This window comes from Taurulus bubalis, assembly GCF_910589615.1.
Source record: "Taurulus bubalis genome assembly, chromosome: 1".
Lineage (NCBI taxonomy): Eukaryota > Metazoa > Chordata > Actinopteri > Perciformes > Cottidae > Taurulus > Taurulus bubalis.
Genome location: NC_136589.1, coordinates 42044936 through 42067465, shown reverse-complemented (window position 1 = coordinate 42067465; position 22530 = coordinate 42044936). Strand labels below are relative to the sequence as shown.

Genomic DNA, 22530 nt, shown 5'->3' with positions numbered 1-22530 from the left:
GATGTCAGGAAGCATGTGTCCACAGAGATTGAAGAGGAGACGGAGAAGGATAAAAAGAGTCAAGTGTCTGTCTGTCCTCATCGTTTCATCTTCTGCATCGTCCTCTTTCTCTCCGGTATTTGTTCTCCTCCTCTTCCACCTTCGTCTCTCACCAGCGTTTTGCTTGTTCTTTTCTTCTTCTTTTCATTCCCTTTGCAGTCTTTCTTGATTTATCACTGTCAATTTGTTTCTCCTTCTCTGTCCTTCCCGATATTTCTCTTTTAATTTCCTGAACCCTACCACTGAGAATCACAAGGGACATTTAGTTATTTGTTTCAAAGTCCTCCTCGGTCGATAAATCTCCATTTCCTCGGTGAGTCGGGCGAGAGACATTTTGCCACTTGGACTTGGGACCAGTTTGGGCTTTTGTAACTAGATTATTAACCTTTTAAACCATCTCTGATACATGTATTCCTAGCAGATGGAACAAAAAATGTGAAAAGGTATTGTGTTTACTATATGCAATACATGTTGTCATGTTATATCAGGGTACTAGTAGACCTAAGGCTAGTAGATCTTAACTCGTAACCTATCCAATCTCAGACCTCCTAACCAAGTGTAAAATCCTGAAAAGATATTTGAATTTTGACATACATACATGCGGCATTCAAATAAACAACTCAGTTAAATATAGGCAACAACTCTACTTGGTTAGGTTTAGGAATAGATCGTCATTCAGGTTAAAATAACCGAGTATGTGCCGTTACTGAAGTACGCAAGGTCCAAACAGCGGCTTCCGTGGACTCATTCACCTTTTAACGGTCTTTACACGTCCTACCTTCAAGATTACGGGGATAACATATACAAAAACATGTGGGACATCTACGACTTAAGCAAGATAATTTTCCTTAGATATTGCTACGAATGCTGGATGAGAGCAGCCTGACAGATTAATATAAGGTCCGGAAATTTAAAGTGTCATCATACGGTTTGAGGGGCCTTTCAATCATTATATTTTGCTGTTTTGTAGTCGGAGTGAGTTTCCTTCGTCGGGTGGCCTGAGACACAGAGACAGGAGCTCAGACATCCATAAATAAATGGATTGCCACTAAGTAGCAAGAACACTTTTGACTAAAATACCGTTTCTTTTAATCTAAATTCATGAAAAACAGCCGCGGACCAAGTGGAACTCACTCTGGGCCGTAAGCCGACACGTCCGTGGGCGTGACCCTCGGGCCCGACCTCCTTCAGAAGTCTGGAAAGTGCACTATCTGCCTCCAGATATTTCTCCACCGCAACACAATTTCTGCCTGTGGAGGTTTTAATGAGCGCCCGTTGGTACCACGTCTCTCTCTCTCTCTTGCAAAGTCGCAACAATTTAAGTTCATTGGAAGTGCATTTATTGTTTGGCATTCATAAACGGGAACAGAGGACCATTAAAGACAATTTTTTTGCGAGCAGGAAAAGCCCCATAAATTATCTGTCTTCCCTCTGTATTTGCCTCCTAGCTAAATTGGTCTTCCCAATTATTGCACGTACCGCACAATTTGCATTGGTAATAGGCGGAGGTGTCAGTCACTTCCTCGCAAAACATTCCCCTCACGTTCGTCTCCTGTCGCTTCGCTCTCGACGCCTCCGCCGTCCGTCTGTAATTTCCATTAAGTTAAGGGGAAGAAGTCGCCGACAATTTCTCACCCAAGTAGTTTCTCTCTGTGATTTAAAGGAACAGTGAAAGACGGTGTGTACTGACAGAAGAGGTAATTTGGTAAAGCGAGGGAGTTGAAATACTTGTACCACAGTTTTGCATTTCCTGGGTGCTGTTGTGTGTATCACGATGCACAGAGGTGTATAACTGGCTGCAGAGCGCTGTATAACTGGCTGCAGAGCGCTGTATAACTGGCTGCAGAGCGCTGTATAACTGGCTGCAGAGCGCTGTATAACTGGCTGCGGAGCGCTGTATAACTGGCTACGGAGCGCTGTATAACTGGCTGCGGAGCGCTGTATAACTGGCTGCAGAGCGCTGTATAACTGGCTACAGAGCGCTGTATAACTGGCTGCAGAGCGCTGTATAACTGGCTGCAGAGCGCTGTATAACTGGCTGCAGAGCGCTGTATAACTGGCTGCAGAGCGCTGAGGGGAAGCGATCCTCCTTGACCGCTCGGAGATTATTTCATCGGTGTGCTTTATTTATGTGGCTGTTATTTGTTTGCTGCCCTCTCACTTCTCATTGTATTTCAAGTTGATTTGTTCCTCATAACTCGCACGGACTTTGAAAAAAAGGCGTGTTTTTGATTAAAATTGTATTAGAATGTAACCTAATTTCTAAAGTGTTGTCTTTTGAGGTTGTCCAACTCTCTCGAAGCTGCAGATTTATATGGTCACAAAAAACATAAAATGTTGCACTGCAATAATTGCTTATTAATATATAATCCACAACTATAACCTCACATTATCTCCTCTCTTTTCCTTTTTCCGCTCCCCTCAGATGGATCACGATCCCAGGAACCCGGCCTACATCGCCACGCAAGGCCCTCTGCCCTCCACCGTGGCTGATTTCTGGCAGGTAAAGACACACACACACACACACACACACGCATGAACAAAAATCAATGCGTTCTCCTCTCTTGAACAAGAGTTAACCGATTTGTATTAGTGCTGTGAGCCATACGGGAGACCAGCTTGTTCTGTAGATGTCGTTATTAATCTCCCCTTTCCCATCATGCTCGCTGCCCTTCAAAGCCTCTGCCACCACCACTACACACACACACACACACACACACACACACACACACACACACACACACACACACACACACATTGTTAATGCAGCTGGCGACAAACACTTTTCCCACTCTCCCGAATGTTGAATTGGGTTTGGATCTGAGACCAGTGGATCGATAGGTTATTCTGGCCAGTCACGGCGCATTGGTGTGTGCAGTGATTAGGGTGTGTGTGTGTGTGTGTGTGTGTGTGTGTGTGTTAGGCTGGAAAGAGAGAACTCTCGGGCTCCTGTAGATTCAGCACTCAGCAGCTGCTGACATTTACACCTACACGTAGATGTTTGGACTGTGGGAGGAAACCCCACTCAAGGAGAGCATGCAAACGCCACACAGAAGGGGTTGGAGCCCAGAACCTTCTGGCAGTAGTGCTAACCACCCAGTTAAAATCTGCCAAACAACATGCTAACATTATGTCATTGTGTTTCTGTGATTCTACTCAACAGTCTATCCTCAATCTAAACATAAAGGTTGAATACAATTCAATGAATTATAACCGATTCTCCTTCAGGTAGAAGTTTTAAAACATCCAAGATGAGTGGGAGGTGCTATTCGATTCCCCACCAGGGTTTCTGCTGACGGGCCCTGGAGCTAAGTAGCAAAGCGACCACAAGGTCCAGCGTGCATCAGTTAATGCAGTTAATGCAGTTGATGAATAGACTGGGGTGATTGTAATCTCATAAAAGAACACACTGTGCAGTTACCTTTTTTCCTGGATAAATAACATCTTAGATTAAATTTGCATTCTAACAAAACCCACAAGTTTTAAAAGAGGGACACCAGCGAGTCCGCTGAAGCAAATTAACACCATTAGTGCATCGTCACATCTTCAGATCCATGAGACCAATCAGGGAAGCAGAGCTGGCTGAGCAGAAGTTCAGTCATTAGAAAATTTAAAATAACACCGCAATTAGCGGCGGTTAAATCTCCGGCAAGGTGTTTTGTGGCTCACCTGCGGCCATCTTGATAATCTCACCCGGTGGTGGGAGGAGGAGGTATTGTTTTATGGCTTCCATTAGCGGCCGACTGGAACTTCTGATCGGAGTCGAATGGATCTCAAGAGCCAGCCCACCCTCCTCCCTCCGGCTAGGACAATGTGCCAGCAGAAGAGAAGAAAAAAAAAATCAAAATTACGAGCGTGTGCCGAGTTTTCGGCCTCTGCAGCAATTACTTTTTTCGTGCCGCAACGCTCGACTAGCTCGCAGTTTTTCATGCCCAAAAGTTTGAGACGCAGTAAACATGTCTTGGAAGTGTTTGGGTGTCAAACTGAGATTTAATTTTCACGCCACACACACCCCCAAAAAACAAAACAGCAACAGTCTTCGGTTCCAAGATTCGAGACACAAACTTTAAAGCGATATCCAGGCGAGTGGGCGAGCAAGGACACGCGGTGCATTCCCGTTAGCAGCTTTTTTAACGTTGACGGCTTCCAATGAAATCTTGTCTCCACGAGTCTCAGAGGACGAGACTGAAGACACGGCAACTTTAGAACTTCTTTTAAAGAGCATTGGGCAACGTCAAGTCAAAAGATAAATAGACCGCCTGCACGTGTTAAATAAACGTGTGAATAGTGGAGGTTACTGTCAGAGATAGTAGTCGCTCATTTTGTTAGATTACGAGCATGGAGGGAAACAAAGTCCATGAAAAAGCTCTGAAAGCCACGAGGAAACATTCATATTTGGTTCACAAAAAACACGCTGTGCTTTCTCTACAAATAGATATCAGCTGACTTTAAACATTTAATTTTCTTTGGTAGAAATTGAGCTACACGCCTGATACAAGTTCCTTCAAGGTAGAAATTCACATTTTGAGTTTTCTTTGAACAATATGCTCACCAATATACAACTATTGGATATTTAATAGATAATCTACTATATCTTTATTTAGCCAACTGTTTTTTAATAAATCTTGTTTATTGTCTATTTGGTTTGACGGATGGGTCTAAATACGGCATTATATTACTTCACCAGAACCTGTAAGACGTCTGTGTTTCTATTTCTTTTCCAGTAAGAGGCCTTCAAAAAGTCGGTTGAATGCGGCGCCGTTGGTTCTGTTCACATCGCTGAGCGCGTGCTTTGTTTGCAGATGGTGTGGGAGAACGGCTGCGTGGTCATCGTGATGCTGACGCCGCTGGTGGAGAGCGGCGTGAAGCAGTGCTACCACTACTGGCCCGACGAGGGGTCCAACCTGTACCATATCTATGAGGTATGGCGAGCTGCTTTACAAAGAGCTGATTGGACGGATCTGCTGCCCCATCTGTGTGATCATTGGTCGATACCAGGCGCCTTTTTTCCTCTCACGGCGAAAAAGATTACGTTACATTTAGCTGACGCTTTTATCCAAAGCGACTTACATTTCAAAAACGCTGGAAGCCCCGCCCCCTTGAGCCTCGCTCTGCATGCAGGCAGACAGAGCAGAGCAGCGAGTGCGCTCTGATCCGCGCTATTTTAATAGTTAAGAGTATCGATACATCAAAATCTTAGTGTTTTTAACGTACGGGTACCGCGCTACCTTTTTAGTATCTATATACCGTGCAACTTTACAGAGTAGTGTAAAAAAAAAGCTCAGGCACCGGAAGGAAGCACCGAAATCTGCGTTGCTTTTCGGTCCGGTAGGTACCGGACGTGTTGGCACCGGTTCTCGGTACCAGACCCTGCTGCTAACCCCTGAGCCACTGTCGCCAAGAAAGAGCACATGAGGAAAAACTTGAGTTTCTAAAACCCAAATCCCAATTGAAAACATTATTCACCTCAAAAGAAAACGCTCCAGAATGTTCAATAAATGGCTATAACTAATTTATTAAAATGAGTATTTGCACCAAACTCAAGGCTTTTGTGCACTTCAGAGGTTGAATAAAGCATCTAGTGTTGAGTTATGTCCCGAGCCTGCAAGCTACCAATCTTATCCGCGCGTCTGAAGGGTCGGGGTTTTGTTTAGACGCATTCAATGACGCAGTTTTAATATTTTTATTCTCAATTCAGTGAGCATGCATGTTGCGTCCCCGCAGGTGAACCTGGTGTCCGAGCACATCTGGTGCGACGACTTCCTGGTTCGCAGCTTCTACCTGAAGAACATGCAGACCAACGAGACGCGGACCGTCACTCAGTTCCACTTCCTGACCTGGCTCAACCAGAACGTGCCGGAGACCAGCCGGACGCTGCTCGACTTCCGCAGGTAGGGAAGTCCTTTCGGTTGCTTGTGATGCAGTTACAGAAATCACAGAGGTATTTAAACAATTTTTCTGTCCTCATCACTGCTAACTCGGCTCCTGGTGGAGCCCTCAAAAGCTAATCTGAGATCTCGATCCCTCAAGAGGCCTTTGGAGAGAAAACAAAATTACACTTTGATGACGAGATTTGTTTCCAAAAAGCAGGAAAAAAGCACTTTGTGTGATGTGTTCAAATAAAAAGTAGCTGCAGTGTTTTCTTTCTTTGAAGGAGCCTTTCAGCTCACTTTGTCTTTACTTTGGTGGAACAAAGCCTGGCTTTTATTTGGAAAAGAGTCCACTTGTGTGATAGTAACTGAAAATGTGGTAAAAAAGGGAATGTTCTCTAAGTCGATGTGTAACCGGACCGCAAACCGGAGGTCCTGAAACGCACCACGATCATCGTTTAGCCTTTTTTCCTTCTGCTTGGCGGCATAGACGAACCTACGAGTGACGGTCGTGGACGCGTTTTTGTTTGTTTAAAAAACAAAAAGTCACAGAGGTTAAATAGAAGGTCCCCCCTCATCTCTACCACAAATACTTTGAGTTGCCTTAATACCTTTAAACCTCTCACTTCTCCAGGAGTTCTGCCTCGGGACCGTGATATGCCGAGGCAAAGAAATATCTCTATCCCCTCAACCGTCCTGGGCATTTTCCCCGGCGTAATTCGGGATGAACTCTGCCGGAGTGATCCTTTATCGCCCGCTCACCCTCCCTCTACCTCTTTTAAACTGATATACGGTATTGCCTATTAGACGAGAGTCGCCTCTCCCTCTGAGTCACTGTGGATTTTCTCCGCTGATAGACCCCGACCCGGCTTTATGTCTCGGGCCCCGGTGGCGCACATCAATTAGATGATGTATCCAGACTGGGAGCTTGTGGTTGCGGCTATTATTTGGGGTCTGGCGGGCGTCACCCACCATCAGTTGGGAGATATTGCCTTCACTCCCGGGGCGGTGGGGTCAGAACACAATGGATGAAGCACAGAGATATTCTTCACTTTCATTGCGGCGGATATGGAACAAAACCCACCTCCCCTCTGCCCCTGCTTTCTTTTCTTTTTTTGGGGGGGCTTTTTATTTTTCCACCTCGGCGGTTCGAGGAGGCCGGCTGACCTCTCCTTCCTTTATGCTCGGCTACCCTCACTTACAACTGACTGACTGCGCCCAAAAGCATCGCTTACCCACCCCACCCTCCTGTTTTACCAGCTAACTAGCGGTTGCCAGTGTCATTTTTGTGATGTTGCAGCTAGTAATATGAGCCCAGTTGCATAGTCACAAAAGTGATCATTGGAGACTGTGACTCTGCAACCATGGGGCCTCATGGACCCCCTCTCTCCCTATACACCTCCTCCTGCTCTCCCTTTCTTTTCCTCTCCTTCCTCTCTCTCCTCGCTGTGCCCGGTGACCTGAGATGACCTCTCGCCTTTTTGCTTGCTCATGGTTTGCTTGACTGCCTTCAATCTCCTCCTCCTTCCCTCTCTCTCGCCATGCCTCCCTTCCGCTCATGCTTTTGTCTTTCTCTCTCTCACCCACCCTCTCTCTCTCTCTCTTATCCTTCTATCCGTCGTCCACACTCTCGCCGGGTGTTCTTGGAGCCCGGAAAATATTGTTAAAGGCTGGACAAACCCTGAAAATAAACACTTGTCTCGTGTTGCTGTGAGAGAGAAACAAAGCTTGGCTACTTTTGCTTTTTCGTTATCTCTTCCAGACGGGAACATTGTGACGATACATTGTGACGATACATTGTGACGATACATTGTGACGATACATTGTGACGTTACATTGTGACGTTTCATTGTGACGTTACATTGTGACGTTAAATTGTGACGTTACATTGTGACGATACACTGTGACGATACACTGTGACGATACATTGTGACGATACACTGTGACGATACATTGATACATTGTGACGATACATTGTGACGATTCATTGTGACGATACATTGTGACGATACATTGTGACGATACATTGTGACGATACACTGTGACGATACATTGATACATTGTGACGATTCATTGTGACGATACATTGTGACGATACATTGTGACGATACATTGTGACGATTCATTGTGACGATACATTGTGACGATTCATTGTGACGATACATTGTGACGATACATTGTGACGATACATTGTGACGATACACTGTGACGATACATTGATACATTGTGACGATTCATTGTGACGATACATTGTGACGATACATTGTGACGATACATTGTGACGATACATTGTGACTTTACATTGTGAAGTTACATTGCGAAGTTACATTGTGACGATACACTGTGACGATACACTGTGACGATACACTGTGACGATACACTGTGAGGATTCACTGTGACGATAGATTGTGACGATACACTGTGACGATACACTGTGACGATACATTGATACATTGTGACGATACATTGTGACGATACATTGTGACTTTACATTGTGAAGTTACATTGCGAAGTTACATTGTGACGATACACTGTGACGATACACTGTGACGATGCACTGTGACGATACATTGTGACGATACACTGTGACGATACACTGTGACGATACACTGTGACGATACACTGTGACGATACACTGTGACGATGCACTGTGACGATACATTGATGCATTGTGACGATACATTGTGACGATTCATTGTGACGATGCATTGTGACGATACATTGTGACGATACATTGTGACGATACATTGTGACGATTCATTGTGACGATACATTGTGACGATACATTGTGACGATACATTGTGACTTTACATTGTGAAGTTGCATTGCGAAGTTACATTGTGACGATACACTGTGACGATACACTGTGACGATACACTGTGACGATACACTGTGACGATACATTGTGACGATACACTGTGACGATACACTGTGATGATACACTGTGATGATACACTGTGACGATACACTGTGACGATAAATTGTGACGATACACTGTGACGATACATTGATGCATTGTGACGATGCATTGTGACGATTCATTGTGACGATACATTGTGACGATACATTGTGACGATACATTGTGACGATACATTGTGACGATACACTGTGACGATACATTGATACATTGTGACGATTCATTGTGACGATTCATTGTGACGATACATTGTGACGATACATTGTGACTTTACATTGTGAAGTTACATTGCGAAGTTACATTGCGACGATGCACTGTGACGATACACTGTGACGATGCACTGTGACGATACACTGACGATACATTGTGACGATACATTGATACATTGTGACGATTCATTGTGACGATACATTGTGACGATGCATTGTGACGATACATTGTGACGATACATTGTGACGATACATTGTGACGATACATTGTGACGATACACTGTGACGATACATTGATACATTGTGACGATTCATTGTGACGATACATTGTGACGATACATTGTGACGATACATTGTGACGATACATTGTGAAGTTACATTGCGAAGTTACACTGTGACGATACACTGTGACGATACACTGTGACGATACACTGTGACGATGCACTGTGACGATACACTGTGACGATACATTGATACATTGTGACGATACATTGTGACGATGCATTGTGACGATACATTGATACATTGTGACGATACATTGTGACGATACATTGTGACGATACACTGTGACGATACACTGTGACGATACACTGTGACGATACATTGTGACGATACATTGTGACGATACATTGTGACGATACATTGATACATTGTGACGATACATTGATACATTGTGACGACACATTGATACACTGTTACGATACATTGTGGCGATACATTGTGGCGATACATTGTGGCGATACATTGTGGCGATACATTGCGGAGATCCATCAGATAGACTTGACACCTTTGCTTATCTGTTTGGCATTTTTTATGAATGACTGTCACTCGCAAAATTGCAGTTTTAATTAGTGAGGCGGGCTGCAGATTCAGTGAAACTGTCCCAAAGTGTATTGTTTATCTGGCTTTGTGTGGTCTGGTCCGTCATCTCTCTCTCTCTCTCTCTCTCTCTCTCTCTCTCTCTCTCCCTCTTCCTCTTTCTCTCTCTCTCTCTCCCTCTTCCTCCACTCCATCTATCGGTTTCTCTCTTCTGTCTCTCCTGTCTCTACTCCGTCAAGCTTGAATCTCTTTTGGGGCGTTTCCTCCGAGACTCCCTCCCCCCCACCCCCCCACCCCCTCCGTACACCCACCGCCAGGGTCGGTGATTCTCTGCCGGCTGTTTCCATGGTAACGTCACTTTTAATTGTCTGCAGCGAGCTCTGACTTGTTCAATTTTGGTGTGGTGGAGGATGAACGTGGGCGAAGTTTCTTTTTTTTTCTTTCTTTTTGGTGATGTTCCCACGCGTGTTTTCCTCTCTTGGCCTCGGGAAACAACCTGCTGCCCAAAATAGACACAAATATTGTCAATTTAACATGAAAGTTGTTCCTTAAAACGCCACATTGTTGCAGTTCTTGTTATAGAAGCAGCAATTTTATTCTTTGTTTCGCCTTTTCTAGGCCTTTCAACCACATCTCTGGTCTTCCTCGCTGTCATTGCATGATCTAAGGATGACCTTGGCACAACTTTCTGACAAATCTCATTTAAATGTATTAGGTTTTTGAGATATTCTGCAGACTAACAAATACTTCCTAAAAAAATGTTTCACTAAAAATAAGGTTTTGGGGGGAAAAAATTGAAACGTGGAAAATATGTTTACAAGGATGGTACAAGGAAATGAAAGTCACAAATTTCACTTTCTTTCCTTGACTGAGTGATGCATTATGGATTACACGCACACACGCACACACACACACACACACACACACACACACACACACACACACACACACACACACACACACACACACACACACACACACACACAGGCCCTTTACATAATATGTTCCTGCTGAATGTTGTTATTTGGAGTTATCACCATGAAATAGAATCAGGGACGGTTTCCAGCTGGGATCAAACTCACGGCTCTCTGCTTCTGGCTCAGATAGGAGCTCGCTGTTTGTGGAGGCTGCTGTGCATTTTGATGAACAATGTGTCAAGTTTTTACCACCATTTCTTTTTTAAAAGGGGGACGGGCAATTTGAGGCGGCTCTCGCCGTCTTTACGCATGTTTGAAAGAACCATGAATGCAAATCCATCTTGTGTGCTGTGGAATATTAACAAACAGCAATGGGATGGTTTTCAATCTTTAAAAACAACCCTTTCATGATATTTGTGTTGATTGGGTTTCAGCTGTGCATCTTCAAGACCTGTCAATAGCTAAATAAGACATGAGCACTCTGAGAAAAGAGAGCGTTTCTTCATTTGAGGATACAGTTTGGAAGCAGGTTTTTCACATAAAAAAAGTTATTATATAGCAATAATAACTTTAAGTGTTTTAATAAACCACTGTGAGCCGCTGGGACTGATTATGTTGCTGCACCAAACAAGTAGGACAAAAACAGGAAGGAAAAAAAGTGACAGTATGAAAAATAATCGCTCTCAATAAGTTCATCGTAAAACCAAAGAACAAACTTTTTGACGATTGTGGCGATACATTGTGGCGATACATTGTGACGATACATTGTGGCGATACATTGTGGCGATACATTGTGACGATACATTGTGGCGATACATTGTGACAATATTGTGACGATATTGTGGCGATACATTGTGACGATACATTGTGGCGATACATTGTGGCGATACATTGTGACGATACATTGTGACGATACATTGTGACGATACATTGTGGCGATACATTGTGACGTATAGGTGTATATAGGTGAACTGTATGTCTCTATACAATACTACATAATCATATGTTAACATTAAACATGTTAAAAAAACATTGTGCAAAATTGTGCAACTCTCCCCTCCTCAGAAACATGCCTGTCTATTTGTACCTCATGAATGAGGGACTTAACAAGGCTATGCATGCTGTTCTCTGTGGTGGTTTCTTGTCAAAGCCCAGATACATGATGTACTGACTGTGTGTATTTCTGTGTGACGTTAACACTGAGCTCGTTTTTCTGTTCTGTGTTTTTTTTTACAGAAAAGTTAACAAGTGCTACCGGGGCCGCTCGTGTCCTATCATAGTCCACTGCAGGCAAGTGTGATAACAACTACAGCCGTCTGCGCTGCTTCTCCTTTCATTTCTTCAAATGGGCTCAAGCTCACATTGGGGTTTTTTTTCTTCTTGAAAGTTCTTAATGAGCAAACAAGCAGACAGTTCTCGTGTGGAGGACGACAAACATTTGACATGAGAAATGTGCCCAAGAGTTGTGATTTAATTGTGACAAACTGTCCACGGAGGAGGGAAACTTTTAACTGGGGGCAGTGTGTCGACTGGTGAGAGCGAGAGACGGGTGTGTGTGTGTGTGTGTGTGTGTGTGTGTGTGTGTGTGTTTTTTTTATCACATCTGAGGAAATAACTTCATCACAGAAAATAAAAACTATCCCAGTTTCTTTGTGTGGAAACATCCCGCAAACATTGAATTTAGAGACAAAGGAATAACTTCCCTAACGGATGGCGGTTACGTCTGTCGGCTCGCTCCTCCGCTCAGTGATCTATTATTTAATACGCCGTATTAATCTTCCCGGATGATGAAATCGTACTTTTTCGCGAGCTGCACCAGAGTACGAAACCCTGAGCGATCTGACGAGTAAACAGGACATGTTAAGAAACACAGTGAGACTTTAGAGGTTGCTGGAATAGAACAATCACACACACACACACACACACACACACACACACACACACACGCACACATCATTCAGAGAACTTCTCCGTCTATTCTAATTTGTTTTTTTTACTATTTCTCTCTTTTTCCCGTCTCCTTTTGTTCTGTCCTGTATTTTTCTTTCCCTTCCTTCTCTCTCTGCCTCTCCTTCGCTCTGAGTCTCTCATTTTAAATAGAGTGAGAGAAGGCAGCAGACATCTTGACGTGTTTACTCACAGCCCTCAGGCTCACACACACACACACACACGCACACACATCACACATCTTTGATCGCCTTGTAATGATGCTAGTGAGGTGCTGAGATACGACAGATCTAATCACGCCGTAATAGTCTGTACAACACACACACACACACACACACACACACACACACACACACACACACACATGAACACACACAAACTACCTGAAATCAAAGTTATTGTATTTGTGTGGAACACACACACACAAACAAACACTCTCTGATCCTGCGCTGGTGATGCTCAATTACTGCCATCGTGTGTGTGTGTGTGTGTGTGTGTGTGTGTGTGTGTGTGTGTGTGTGTGTGTGTGTGTGTGTGTGTGGGTGGGAGCTTGCAAAAAATAACCAAGTCCTTAGTGAAGATGAAATATTCAGGAAGTATGTACGCATGCCAGCGCACACACACACACACACACACACACACACACACACACACACACACACACACACACACACACACAGTTTGCTGGGTTACACAGCAGCCCATGAAATTGACCGGTCGGGTTGCAGACATCAATTTTCCACACTTCCACACAAATCCAGGATACAGAATATTTGCACAACAATATATGTTTTAATACTAATTCATACTTTCACACAGAACGCAAATATCACAACACAAAGAAGCAATATTTTTCTGAGGTTTTCACACCGTGAATAAAGGTGTCAATCCGCCACGTTGTGCTTAGTATTTATAAAGCAAAAGCTCAGCCGACTCGCCTGCAACTGCTACGTGTCTCAGGCTTTTATTGTGAAAGGTGAGAACGGAAGGAGAGGATCTGGTACGTTGCTTTTTGTGCTGCGTGATATTCACATTCTGTGTGACAAAAACACCAGTAAAGACTCTTATTTTTAGACTAGAAGAACGTGCATTTATATCCGTGTCAAATAATAAAAAATGGAAAATGTAGTTTATATTTTGATGCTAATTCCAGCTTCTGCCTTTGAAGTCTTTCATCGCCTCGAAAGAGCTTTAGAAGACTCATAAACCTGCTTAACACCACAAATAACACCCGATAACACGAATAATGGAGAGTGTGTGTGTGTGTGTGTGTGTGTGTGTGTGTGTGTGTGTGTGTGTGTGTGTGTGTGTGTGTGTTATTCAGATGCTTTAACTGAACTGTGCAGCAGCAGAGGGACTGAATGACTTCCCAGAAATGCTGCCAAGTTTTTTTCTAAATGCCTGTTAACACAATTTTTGAATTTTTTTAACTGGTTTTCAATCTTATTCTAATTTTGCATCAGCAGCCGCAGACTCCTGCATCATCATATACTTGATGAAGAATACACCCAGGGAACAGTGAAAAGTGACTTTGTGTTTTTATTTGCCTGTAAAACAACACGATGGGATGTTTAAGATCCGGTTCAGATCGTTTCATTTTGAAAAGTGACATTTTACAGAGCAACATGCACAGAGGACAGATGTTAAGATTTAACCTTCAGACTTTATGGAGGCTCAGACTTATGTTTTATGACATTTCATATAAAGAGAGTAACAAAAGGGAACGACAGTTGATTCATGTCGCTGCGTCAAGCGCTCAATATCAAGCGCTCAATATCTCATCCAATAAAAACGTGATTCGTTGACATATAACGGGATAATGTATCTAGAGATTATATATATATATATATATATATATATATATATATATATATATTACAAATATTTATAATCATGAAAAAAGAAAAAGAAATGAGCAATATAAATGTAACACATTAACTGATTAAGTAATAATAATTTCACACACTGATTCATTTAATTCATACTTTTTTTTCTCTCTCTCTCTCCTCCCACCTCCATTCTGCGTCTTGGTCTCTCGCCCACCTGAGCAGTGACGGAGCGGGAAGAAGTGGGACGTACGTCCTGATCGACATGGTCCTCAACAAGATGGCTAAAGGTGGGTGTTGTTTTTCAGTTTTTCGTAATTTTTCTTCATTTCTTTCCCCTCTGTACCATAGTGATAAAAAAAAAAGAAGTCTATTGTGCGATGATCAAAAGAGAGACTGAGCGAAGAGGAAGGAAAGGAGGTGGACGTGTTTGAACTGAAGCGGCGTTGACCTTGAACACTTTCTCTGACGTGTCAGTGGGCAATTAGAGCTCGATATAATAAACACGGTGTAGTAATTATGGTATACTACATGGGGGCCGTTTGTCACTTTAATATGATTAGTTCTGTCTTTTAAGCTCGAGCTCACGACCCGTCCTCAGTGACACCGTGTGTGGTTGAGTTGTTTCTATTTAGGTAGCTCGTAGCTTGTAACTCGTAGCTTGTAGCTCATAGCTCTAGTAGCTCGTAGCTCTAGTAGCCCGTAGATAGTAGCTCGTAGCTCTTAGCTTGTAGCTCATAGCTCTAGTAGCTCGTAGCTTGTAACTCGTAGCTTGTAGCTCATAGCTCTAGTAGCTCGTAGCTCTAGTAGCCCGTAGATAGTAGCTCGTAGCTCTTAGCTTGTAGCTCATAGCTCTAGTAGCTCGTAGCTCTAGTAGCTCATAACTCGTAGCTCCTAGCTCGAAGCTCTAGTAGCTTGTAGCTCTTAGCTAGTAACTCGTAGCTCTTAGCTTGTAGCTCGTAGCTAGCTGGGTTTTCATGACTAAAGAGTGAAGTCAGTATAACTTATAGAACTTTAGTATTATGTAAAGATGGTGAAATGACGTCATACGTCAAATGTTCTCTAAAAATGTTTCTGATGGTATTTCTAGATGTCCGGACTCACAGCAGTTTTTTTACAGATGTTGCACGCATGTGTGTGTGTGTGTGTCCGCATAGCGTATTGTTCCTTTGTGTGTGTGTGTGTGTGTGTGTGATGAAGTGTCCCACGGTGGTGGTGCTGTAGCAGAACGAGCTCCTGGGTCTTTAATTCCAGATCAAAGCGTCAGTCGGGCATCGTGGGGCCCCTTCACAGACCCAGGGGCCGGGGAGAGAGGGCCGAGGGCAGTGGGAGCTGGTGTGTGTGTGTGTGTGTGTGTGTGTGTGTGTGTGTTCTGTGTATCGTGAATCCCAAATGTACTCAAACAGAAAAGCTCTCACTATCGACTTATAATATTTTCTCCAGCCCAGTTTCCAAAATCTCAGCATCTGGAACAAATATTACAGTTGCCAAGTTTATAATGTTGAGTGTCATTTCTATTTTTTTTTGTTCTTATGCAATCCAACTACTCTGGCTTGCAGCCCTAAAAGACACCCAATTACCACCAACGAAAAAGCACTTTTATGATTTTACACAATCAGCAGAAGTGAAGAAGCTAACGTTAGGCTGTAAAGCGGTCACATGACTCCTCGTCTCCTCCTCGACCACATGACTCCTCGTCTCCTCCGCGGTCACATGACTCCTCGTCTCCTCCGCGGTCACATGACTCCTCGTCTCCTCCGCTGAGCTGGAGGAGGACGAGTGTTCCTGTGAGGACGTTTAGTCGTCTCACATTTTTTAAAGACGTGTAAAAACTTCTAAACTCAGCAGAGGGTTTTTTTTTTTTTTTTACTGACCTATTTTAACGTCGTAGAACAAAATGTTCAAATCTCTTCAGCTCGTGTTGAACACAGACCTGATTTCAGAGATCAGGAAGTGCAGAAGAAAATATAAAAGCTGGCTCACTTCAGGCGTTTAGACGAGTTCCTGCAGCGCACCGGCTTTCTGCAGGCATCTCTGTGTGTGTGCGTGTGTGTGTGTGTGCGTGCGTGCGTGTGTGTGTGTGTGAGCTTTAGTGAGCATCAAAAGCTGGATTTCAGCGCCCATAACTCGGCATGAAATCTCTGCGACGTTTGACGGGAAACTTTTCATGAAAACGAAACACACACAGCTTCCATTTTGAGTTTCGTCAGCTCGCTGCGTTCACGTCTGATGATGATGATGATGAAGATCAAGTCACTCTGTACCTTGTGCATGCAAAATATTGTTTTTAGCCTTAAAAGTTGGAAGAAGTTGGGTTCTAATAGCCCAAATATACATTATTACTAGAAATATACATTATTACTAGAACACAGTGTGTGTTTTGTGTGTTTTTTGTTTGTTTTGTGTCTCATTTCAGTTATTTTGAGTCGTTTTTTGCTGGTTTTGTCTTTTTTTTCTTCTTGTTTTTGTGTATGAGTTGTGTTGAGTGCACGTTGTAGAAATCGACCTCTGTGAGTAACTAAGCTTCATGAAATCTCCTCGGCTGCTTTTCCCTCCACTTCACCGCCCGCGTTCTGGAGCTTTTTGTTTGTCCTGAGAAGCTAGAGGCCCCCAGGTTTGCAGGCTTCCTCCATCCTGATCAAAGAACATCCCTCTCTCTCTCTCTCTCTCTCTCTCTCTCTCTCTCTCTCTCTCTCTCTCCCTCCCATGGACTGAATTGCGAATTCGTCCCAGGATGATGTCGGTGTTTCCAGGTTGAGGAGGTGTTGCTGTGGTTCTCACGTTTTGATCTCCCTCCTCCTCCTCCTCCTACTCCTCCTCCTCCTCCTCCTCCACCACCCGCCACTCTTCTCTTCATCTTAAGAATCGCATGAATCCCATCGAGGGCCAGAGAGCTTTTCAGCATCTATCCATTTCTTTTTTCATTCTTTTTTTCCTCCCAGGTCCAGCTTGTGAGCCAGGCCTCTTCCTCCTCAAGGGCCCGGTCTTTCTTTTACTCTCCCCCCCCCCCCCCTCCTCTTCCTCAACCTCCACCCTGAAGCGAGGGTCTTAAAGAGAAGGGAAGTTAAGAATGAGGCCGTTTTTTGTAATCCCATTCCTCTATTTTTTTTTTCATGCTTTACCCCCCATCTTCTTCAAGGGAGAGTTTTACAAAGAGCGAAATATAAATATATATATATATATATATATATATATATATATATATATATATATATATATATATATATATATATACATATATATATATATATATATAATATATATATATTAATACGGTCCATTTTGAGGTTTATCAGAAGCTGCACAATAGCCCCTCGGCTTGTTAAGCCCACCTCCCCCCCAAAGAAAAGCAGTGAGCAGCGTGTTGCAGCTCGACTGGAGTCTTTTGTGTTGTAAAAAGACAAAAAAGGTCTCACAGAACCTGTGAGACAGAATAATGAACCGGTGTGAATGAGCAGCTCTCCCTCCGTTCCCTCTCCTCCGCACGCAGGCAAGGAAAAGACGTGAAAAAAAGACGTGAAAAAAGACTTGTCATTATGTGTCGAGACACAGAATCTCTTTCCTTTCTCTTGTTCTTTTGTGAATGTAAGTGTTGCTCTCTCTCTCTCTCTCTTCCTTCCCTCTTTTAATGTCTATTTTCCTAGTCTTTTCAAATCGTCTTTCTCCTTTCCCCCCGTCCTAAACGAGCGGTTGTGCACCTGGAGCTAGAAGTTATGAGATGACGTAAGGCCATTAAAAGAAATGTTCTTCCCTAGAAAGAAAGCCACAATAATTTATTCATACAGCATTATGTTTCATTAATGGGCCCAATGTTCCTCTATGATATAAAATAAATAACAAAAAAAGATTATTTTTACGGTAATTTTATTAAATACTGGGGCAGAATATTTTGCAGTTACTATAATAGATTAAAGTAATCTCGTAGTAGTTAATTTCACTGATTTTTGTGTCTTTATGAAACGGTAAAAGCAGAAATACAACAAACATATGTTGTATGTTTATTGTGTTTAATGCTTGCTTTGGATCTAAGTATCTTTAAATGCTCGTTAAATCTGCATTCTCTCTCCTGACCACCACGGGGCGACTCCTCTGGTTGTATAGAAGTCTATGCTTCATGTGTTAAAGCTGCATTCTCTCTCCTGACCACCAGGGTGTGACTCCTCTGGTTGTGTAGAAGTCTATGCTTCATGTGTTAAAGCTGCATTCTCTCCCCTCAACGAGGATCGGATCGGTTTCTTTGAGACTGTGTGTGTGTGTGTGTGTGTGTGTGTGTGTGTGTGTGTATAGAGGATGAATGTAATCCGCCTTTTCCCGTTCTAAAGGGAGCGGGTATAAAAACACCAGATTGACAAATGTTAGCTGGATTATTGCGGCGGCGCTTTGAACGCAATCCAACAACAATTCTTATGTTTGTGTGTGTGTTTCTCTTTGTGTGTGTGTGTGTGTGTGTGTGTGTGTGTGTGTGTGTATTTCTCTGTGTGTGTATGTGACAGGCGCCAAGGAGATTGATATTGCAGCGACTCTGGAGCACCTGCGGGACCAGAGGCCGGGAATGGTTCAGACCAAGGTAACACAGTTACACACACACACACACACACACACGCACACACACGCACGCACGCACGCACATACACACACACGCACACACACGTGAATCTGAAAACAGAGTGGCTGGGAGGCCAATATATGATGCACTGCAAAAAAACTGAACTTATTTAAACAATCTAACATTTCATACATTCATAGTGTGGTTTATCGATTTTCATAACAAGAAAAACATAACATATATATATATATATATATATATATAAACGTATTCTATTTGTGCCAGAAGGATACATTTGCGTCTGATTGGCCGGCCATTATTAATCATGAACCTTGAGATTTCTCTGGTCGTGTTTTTTTTTTTTTTGTGGTTTCACATTGTTTTTAAAACTGAATAAAACCACACACGACACGATAAATAGTGAGCTTTACATGCAGTGTTTATGCTAAGCTAGGCTAATCCGCTCACGGCTGTCGCTCCATAGTTAAAGCACATAAATGAGTTATTTTCATCAGATTTTCTTCTGACTTCATCACCCCGTTATATATATATATATGTATATGAGTCATTGCACTAAAAGGCTAATGTTGTCAAACAGAATAAAAGAGTCCGATCACTGATCTGACAAACCAGACTTGCATCAAGCGAACGGAGACAAAAATAAACACCGTTTTGATGTCGCGTCACATCGAGGGAACGCTTGCATATTGTTTTTCTTTAGGAGTGGGCGGGGAGGGCAAGATCAATAGATTTCTTAAAAGTAATTGAACGGGTATTACAGTCTCAGATCACAGAGGATACGTGCATAATTTAAACAGGTGCTAAGAGCTGCAGAAGTCCTGACTTCATAGTTTTAAAAGTATTTTAATTGGAGGGGTTTTCTCCATTGTGGATAAAAGCGGCCCGCAAAAAGTTAAACACACTTTTATTCACACTTTTATACTTTTATTTCTGTGAATCACACTCAGCCTCAAGACCGGAGTCCTTCTTCTGTAAACCTCAATTACCGGCTGATGTGTGAACATAATTACAAAGGAAAGCCCAGGCGTGTGCATGTGTATGTGTGTGTATGTGCGTGTGTGTGTGAGAGAAACACCGCATCGACCCAGGCTTTATTAAGCCATGAATGCTCCCCCGTTGATTCCCCTCGTGGTCACGAGTCTCGGCCTCAGCGCTCACATTTCATCTCCTAGACTTCGATGAGGGACGATGACGTCTGAGCTCTTCATCTTCCTCTTCCTGCAGTGATGCAGTAAAAAAAAAATATATATATATAACGAACGTGTCGGTGTTCGAAACATGACCTCTAAATACGTCAAAATAAAAGGTTTTCACAGTTGCATCTTTACGAGAAATAATTCAAAATTTCTTTTCACTTTTAATCTAGTTAAACCAACTAGAGATTCAAATATTTTCTTTCAAACATGTGGAGGAAGTTGTGGTATTTTTTAAAGCCCTGGGAAGTGTCTGCATTGTTAATATCGGTCATCAATATTGGTTGTTGAACTATGTTTGTTTACGTTGTGCCCTTTTCTTCGTCTTCAGGACCAGTTTGAGTTTGCATTGACGACCGTCGCGGAGGAAGTGAACGCCATCCTGAAGGCTCTTCCTCAGTAGGAGCTCCTCCTCTCTGATGGTCCTCCTTCCCGTCCTCATAGTTTTCCTTCTCCCGGCGCCTCCATTTGCTTCCATTTTGTCTCCTCGCTCCCTGTCTCCTCGTTCCCCATCCCAGATTTCTCCAGTCTCCCTTTTCTTCCATCGGTCCGGTCGTTATTCATTTTTGTTCTCGTCTTTCCTCCCCTCGTCTCCTCCCCTTGTCTTTCCTCCCCTCGTCTTTCCTCCCGTCGTCTCCTCCCCTCGTCTCCTCCCTCCTTCCTCTCCCGTCTAACTTTACCCACCCTGTCCTTTATTATTTCCTCCTTTCCTCTGCCCTTCATTCCTTCTCGTTTCCCTTCTTCCTCTGACCTCTACTTCTTCCCTTCCTCCTCCTCCTCTTCCTCCACTTCTTAGTAAACATTGTACCAACCCTGTACATAGAGACCTTCCTTCTATTGTAACGACCCTTGCAGCCTGTTTTCCAAAACTGTCATGAAAAAAAAAAAGAAAAACACATTTTCATAGATTGATAAAAAAAACTAAATGTTTTTCTGTGGTATATTAATCATTGTTTTCTGTTTGATTTGGTCTTTGTTAGGAGTGTGTGATGGCAATCATCATTTTCCTGTATCGATATTTGTGCTTTCTGGTGTGTTAACACGCTGCACGATCCTGTTGAGGATTTATGTTTTCCTCCAGCGATGACAAGCTGCTAATGAGACAAAATATGTGGCGACGCTGTTAAACATCTGCAATTTACCACTTGCTGTGAGAATAAAAATACATTTAAAAAAAAAAAACATGCTGGTACTGGATTTGAGGTCAAATAACATGGATATATATATATTTTTCCAGCGTTAATTCTCATTATCCAGGAAGAAGCAATATTGTGTTCCTTCAGCCTCCATCGTTATCTCTCGTGGTCGACCAATCAGAACGTCTCGTCAGTGGAAACCAGGCTTGTTCAAACGGCCTCATTCCAGCGGATTAACCTGTGGATTAAAGGTGTCGAATAAAAAAAAATCCCTCTCATAAAACCCCTGAAGAGCAAGCAGCCTTCAATTAAGTGAAGTTCAGTAGCTTTAGTTGCATTTCAAACAATCGTCAGCTGGTTTTCCCAAAACAACATTTTGTTCTGTTGTAAAATTAAAAAAGGAGCCGCATTAAAGGAAATCAACAGTGATTTTTTGCATGTTTCAGCTCATTACTTCAAACCACGCCAAATCCTCCTCCTACTGTGTTCCTCTCACTTTTTTTGGGAACGTACAATATTTACCCATATTCCAGGCAGCCATTTAAAATGAATTTATCAGTAGATTAGTTATCGTCAGAATATAACTACATCCAGAATGTAAACTCTAATTATATGTAGAAGACTTGAAGGGTCTGCTCATATTGTATGGAAGCCAATGGAAACCAATAATAACCAATGGAAACCAGTAAAAAGCAATGGAAACCAACAAAAACCAATGGAAACCAATGGCTAGAAAGCAGACAACGTTAATAAGCACTCATGGATGGTCATAGAAGTTGGGTGTGTTGGGCAAAGAGATGGTTTTACCCATAAACCCCTGCGCGTGTGCCGAGATAACTCCTACTACTCATAAACCATTAGGTTTTGGAGAGTGAAGAGAACACCACTAACACATCCATCCTCCAAAGATGCCTTTTGGGAAAATCAGCTCGTAGTTTGTGTAAAATCAGCCTAATTTCACTCTTTTTTTAATTAGCACAGTTTTTATTTGATCCAAATCTTATTTATATATATATATATATTGCTGCTAGTGCAAAGCTTCTTATTCAGCACATGGGAGCGCTTCAGCAACCAAACACACCTTCACTTC

At 42.8% G+C, this 22530-nt stretch overlaps 1 protein-coding gene across 1 annotated transcript in view; it reads left to right on the top strand.

The window, feature by feature from the left end:
* slco5a1b (solute carrier organic anion transporter family member 5A1b) overlaps positions 1-20824 on the top strand; it is a gene marked incomplete at its 5' end in the record, with an annotated part of 168472 nt that extends 147648 nt beyond the window's left edge. The window contains 7 exons of the mRNA XM_079238112.1: positions 2465-2542; positions 4842-4961; positions 5764-5930; positions 12008-12067; positions 14770-14834; positions 19038-19111; positions 20636-20824. Of these exons, the coding sequence (XP_079094238.1) occupies positions 2465-2542; positions 4842-4961; positions 5764-5930; positions 12008-12067; positions 14770-14834; positions 19038-19111; positions 20636-20707 (636 nt within the window). The 3' untranslated portion in view covers positions 20708-20824. The remainder of the gene's footprint in view (positions 1-2464; positions 2543-4841; positions 4962-5763; positions 5931-12007; positions 12068-14769; positions 14835-19037; positions 19112-20635) is intronic.
* Positions 20825-22530: the final 1706 nt, after the last annotated feature.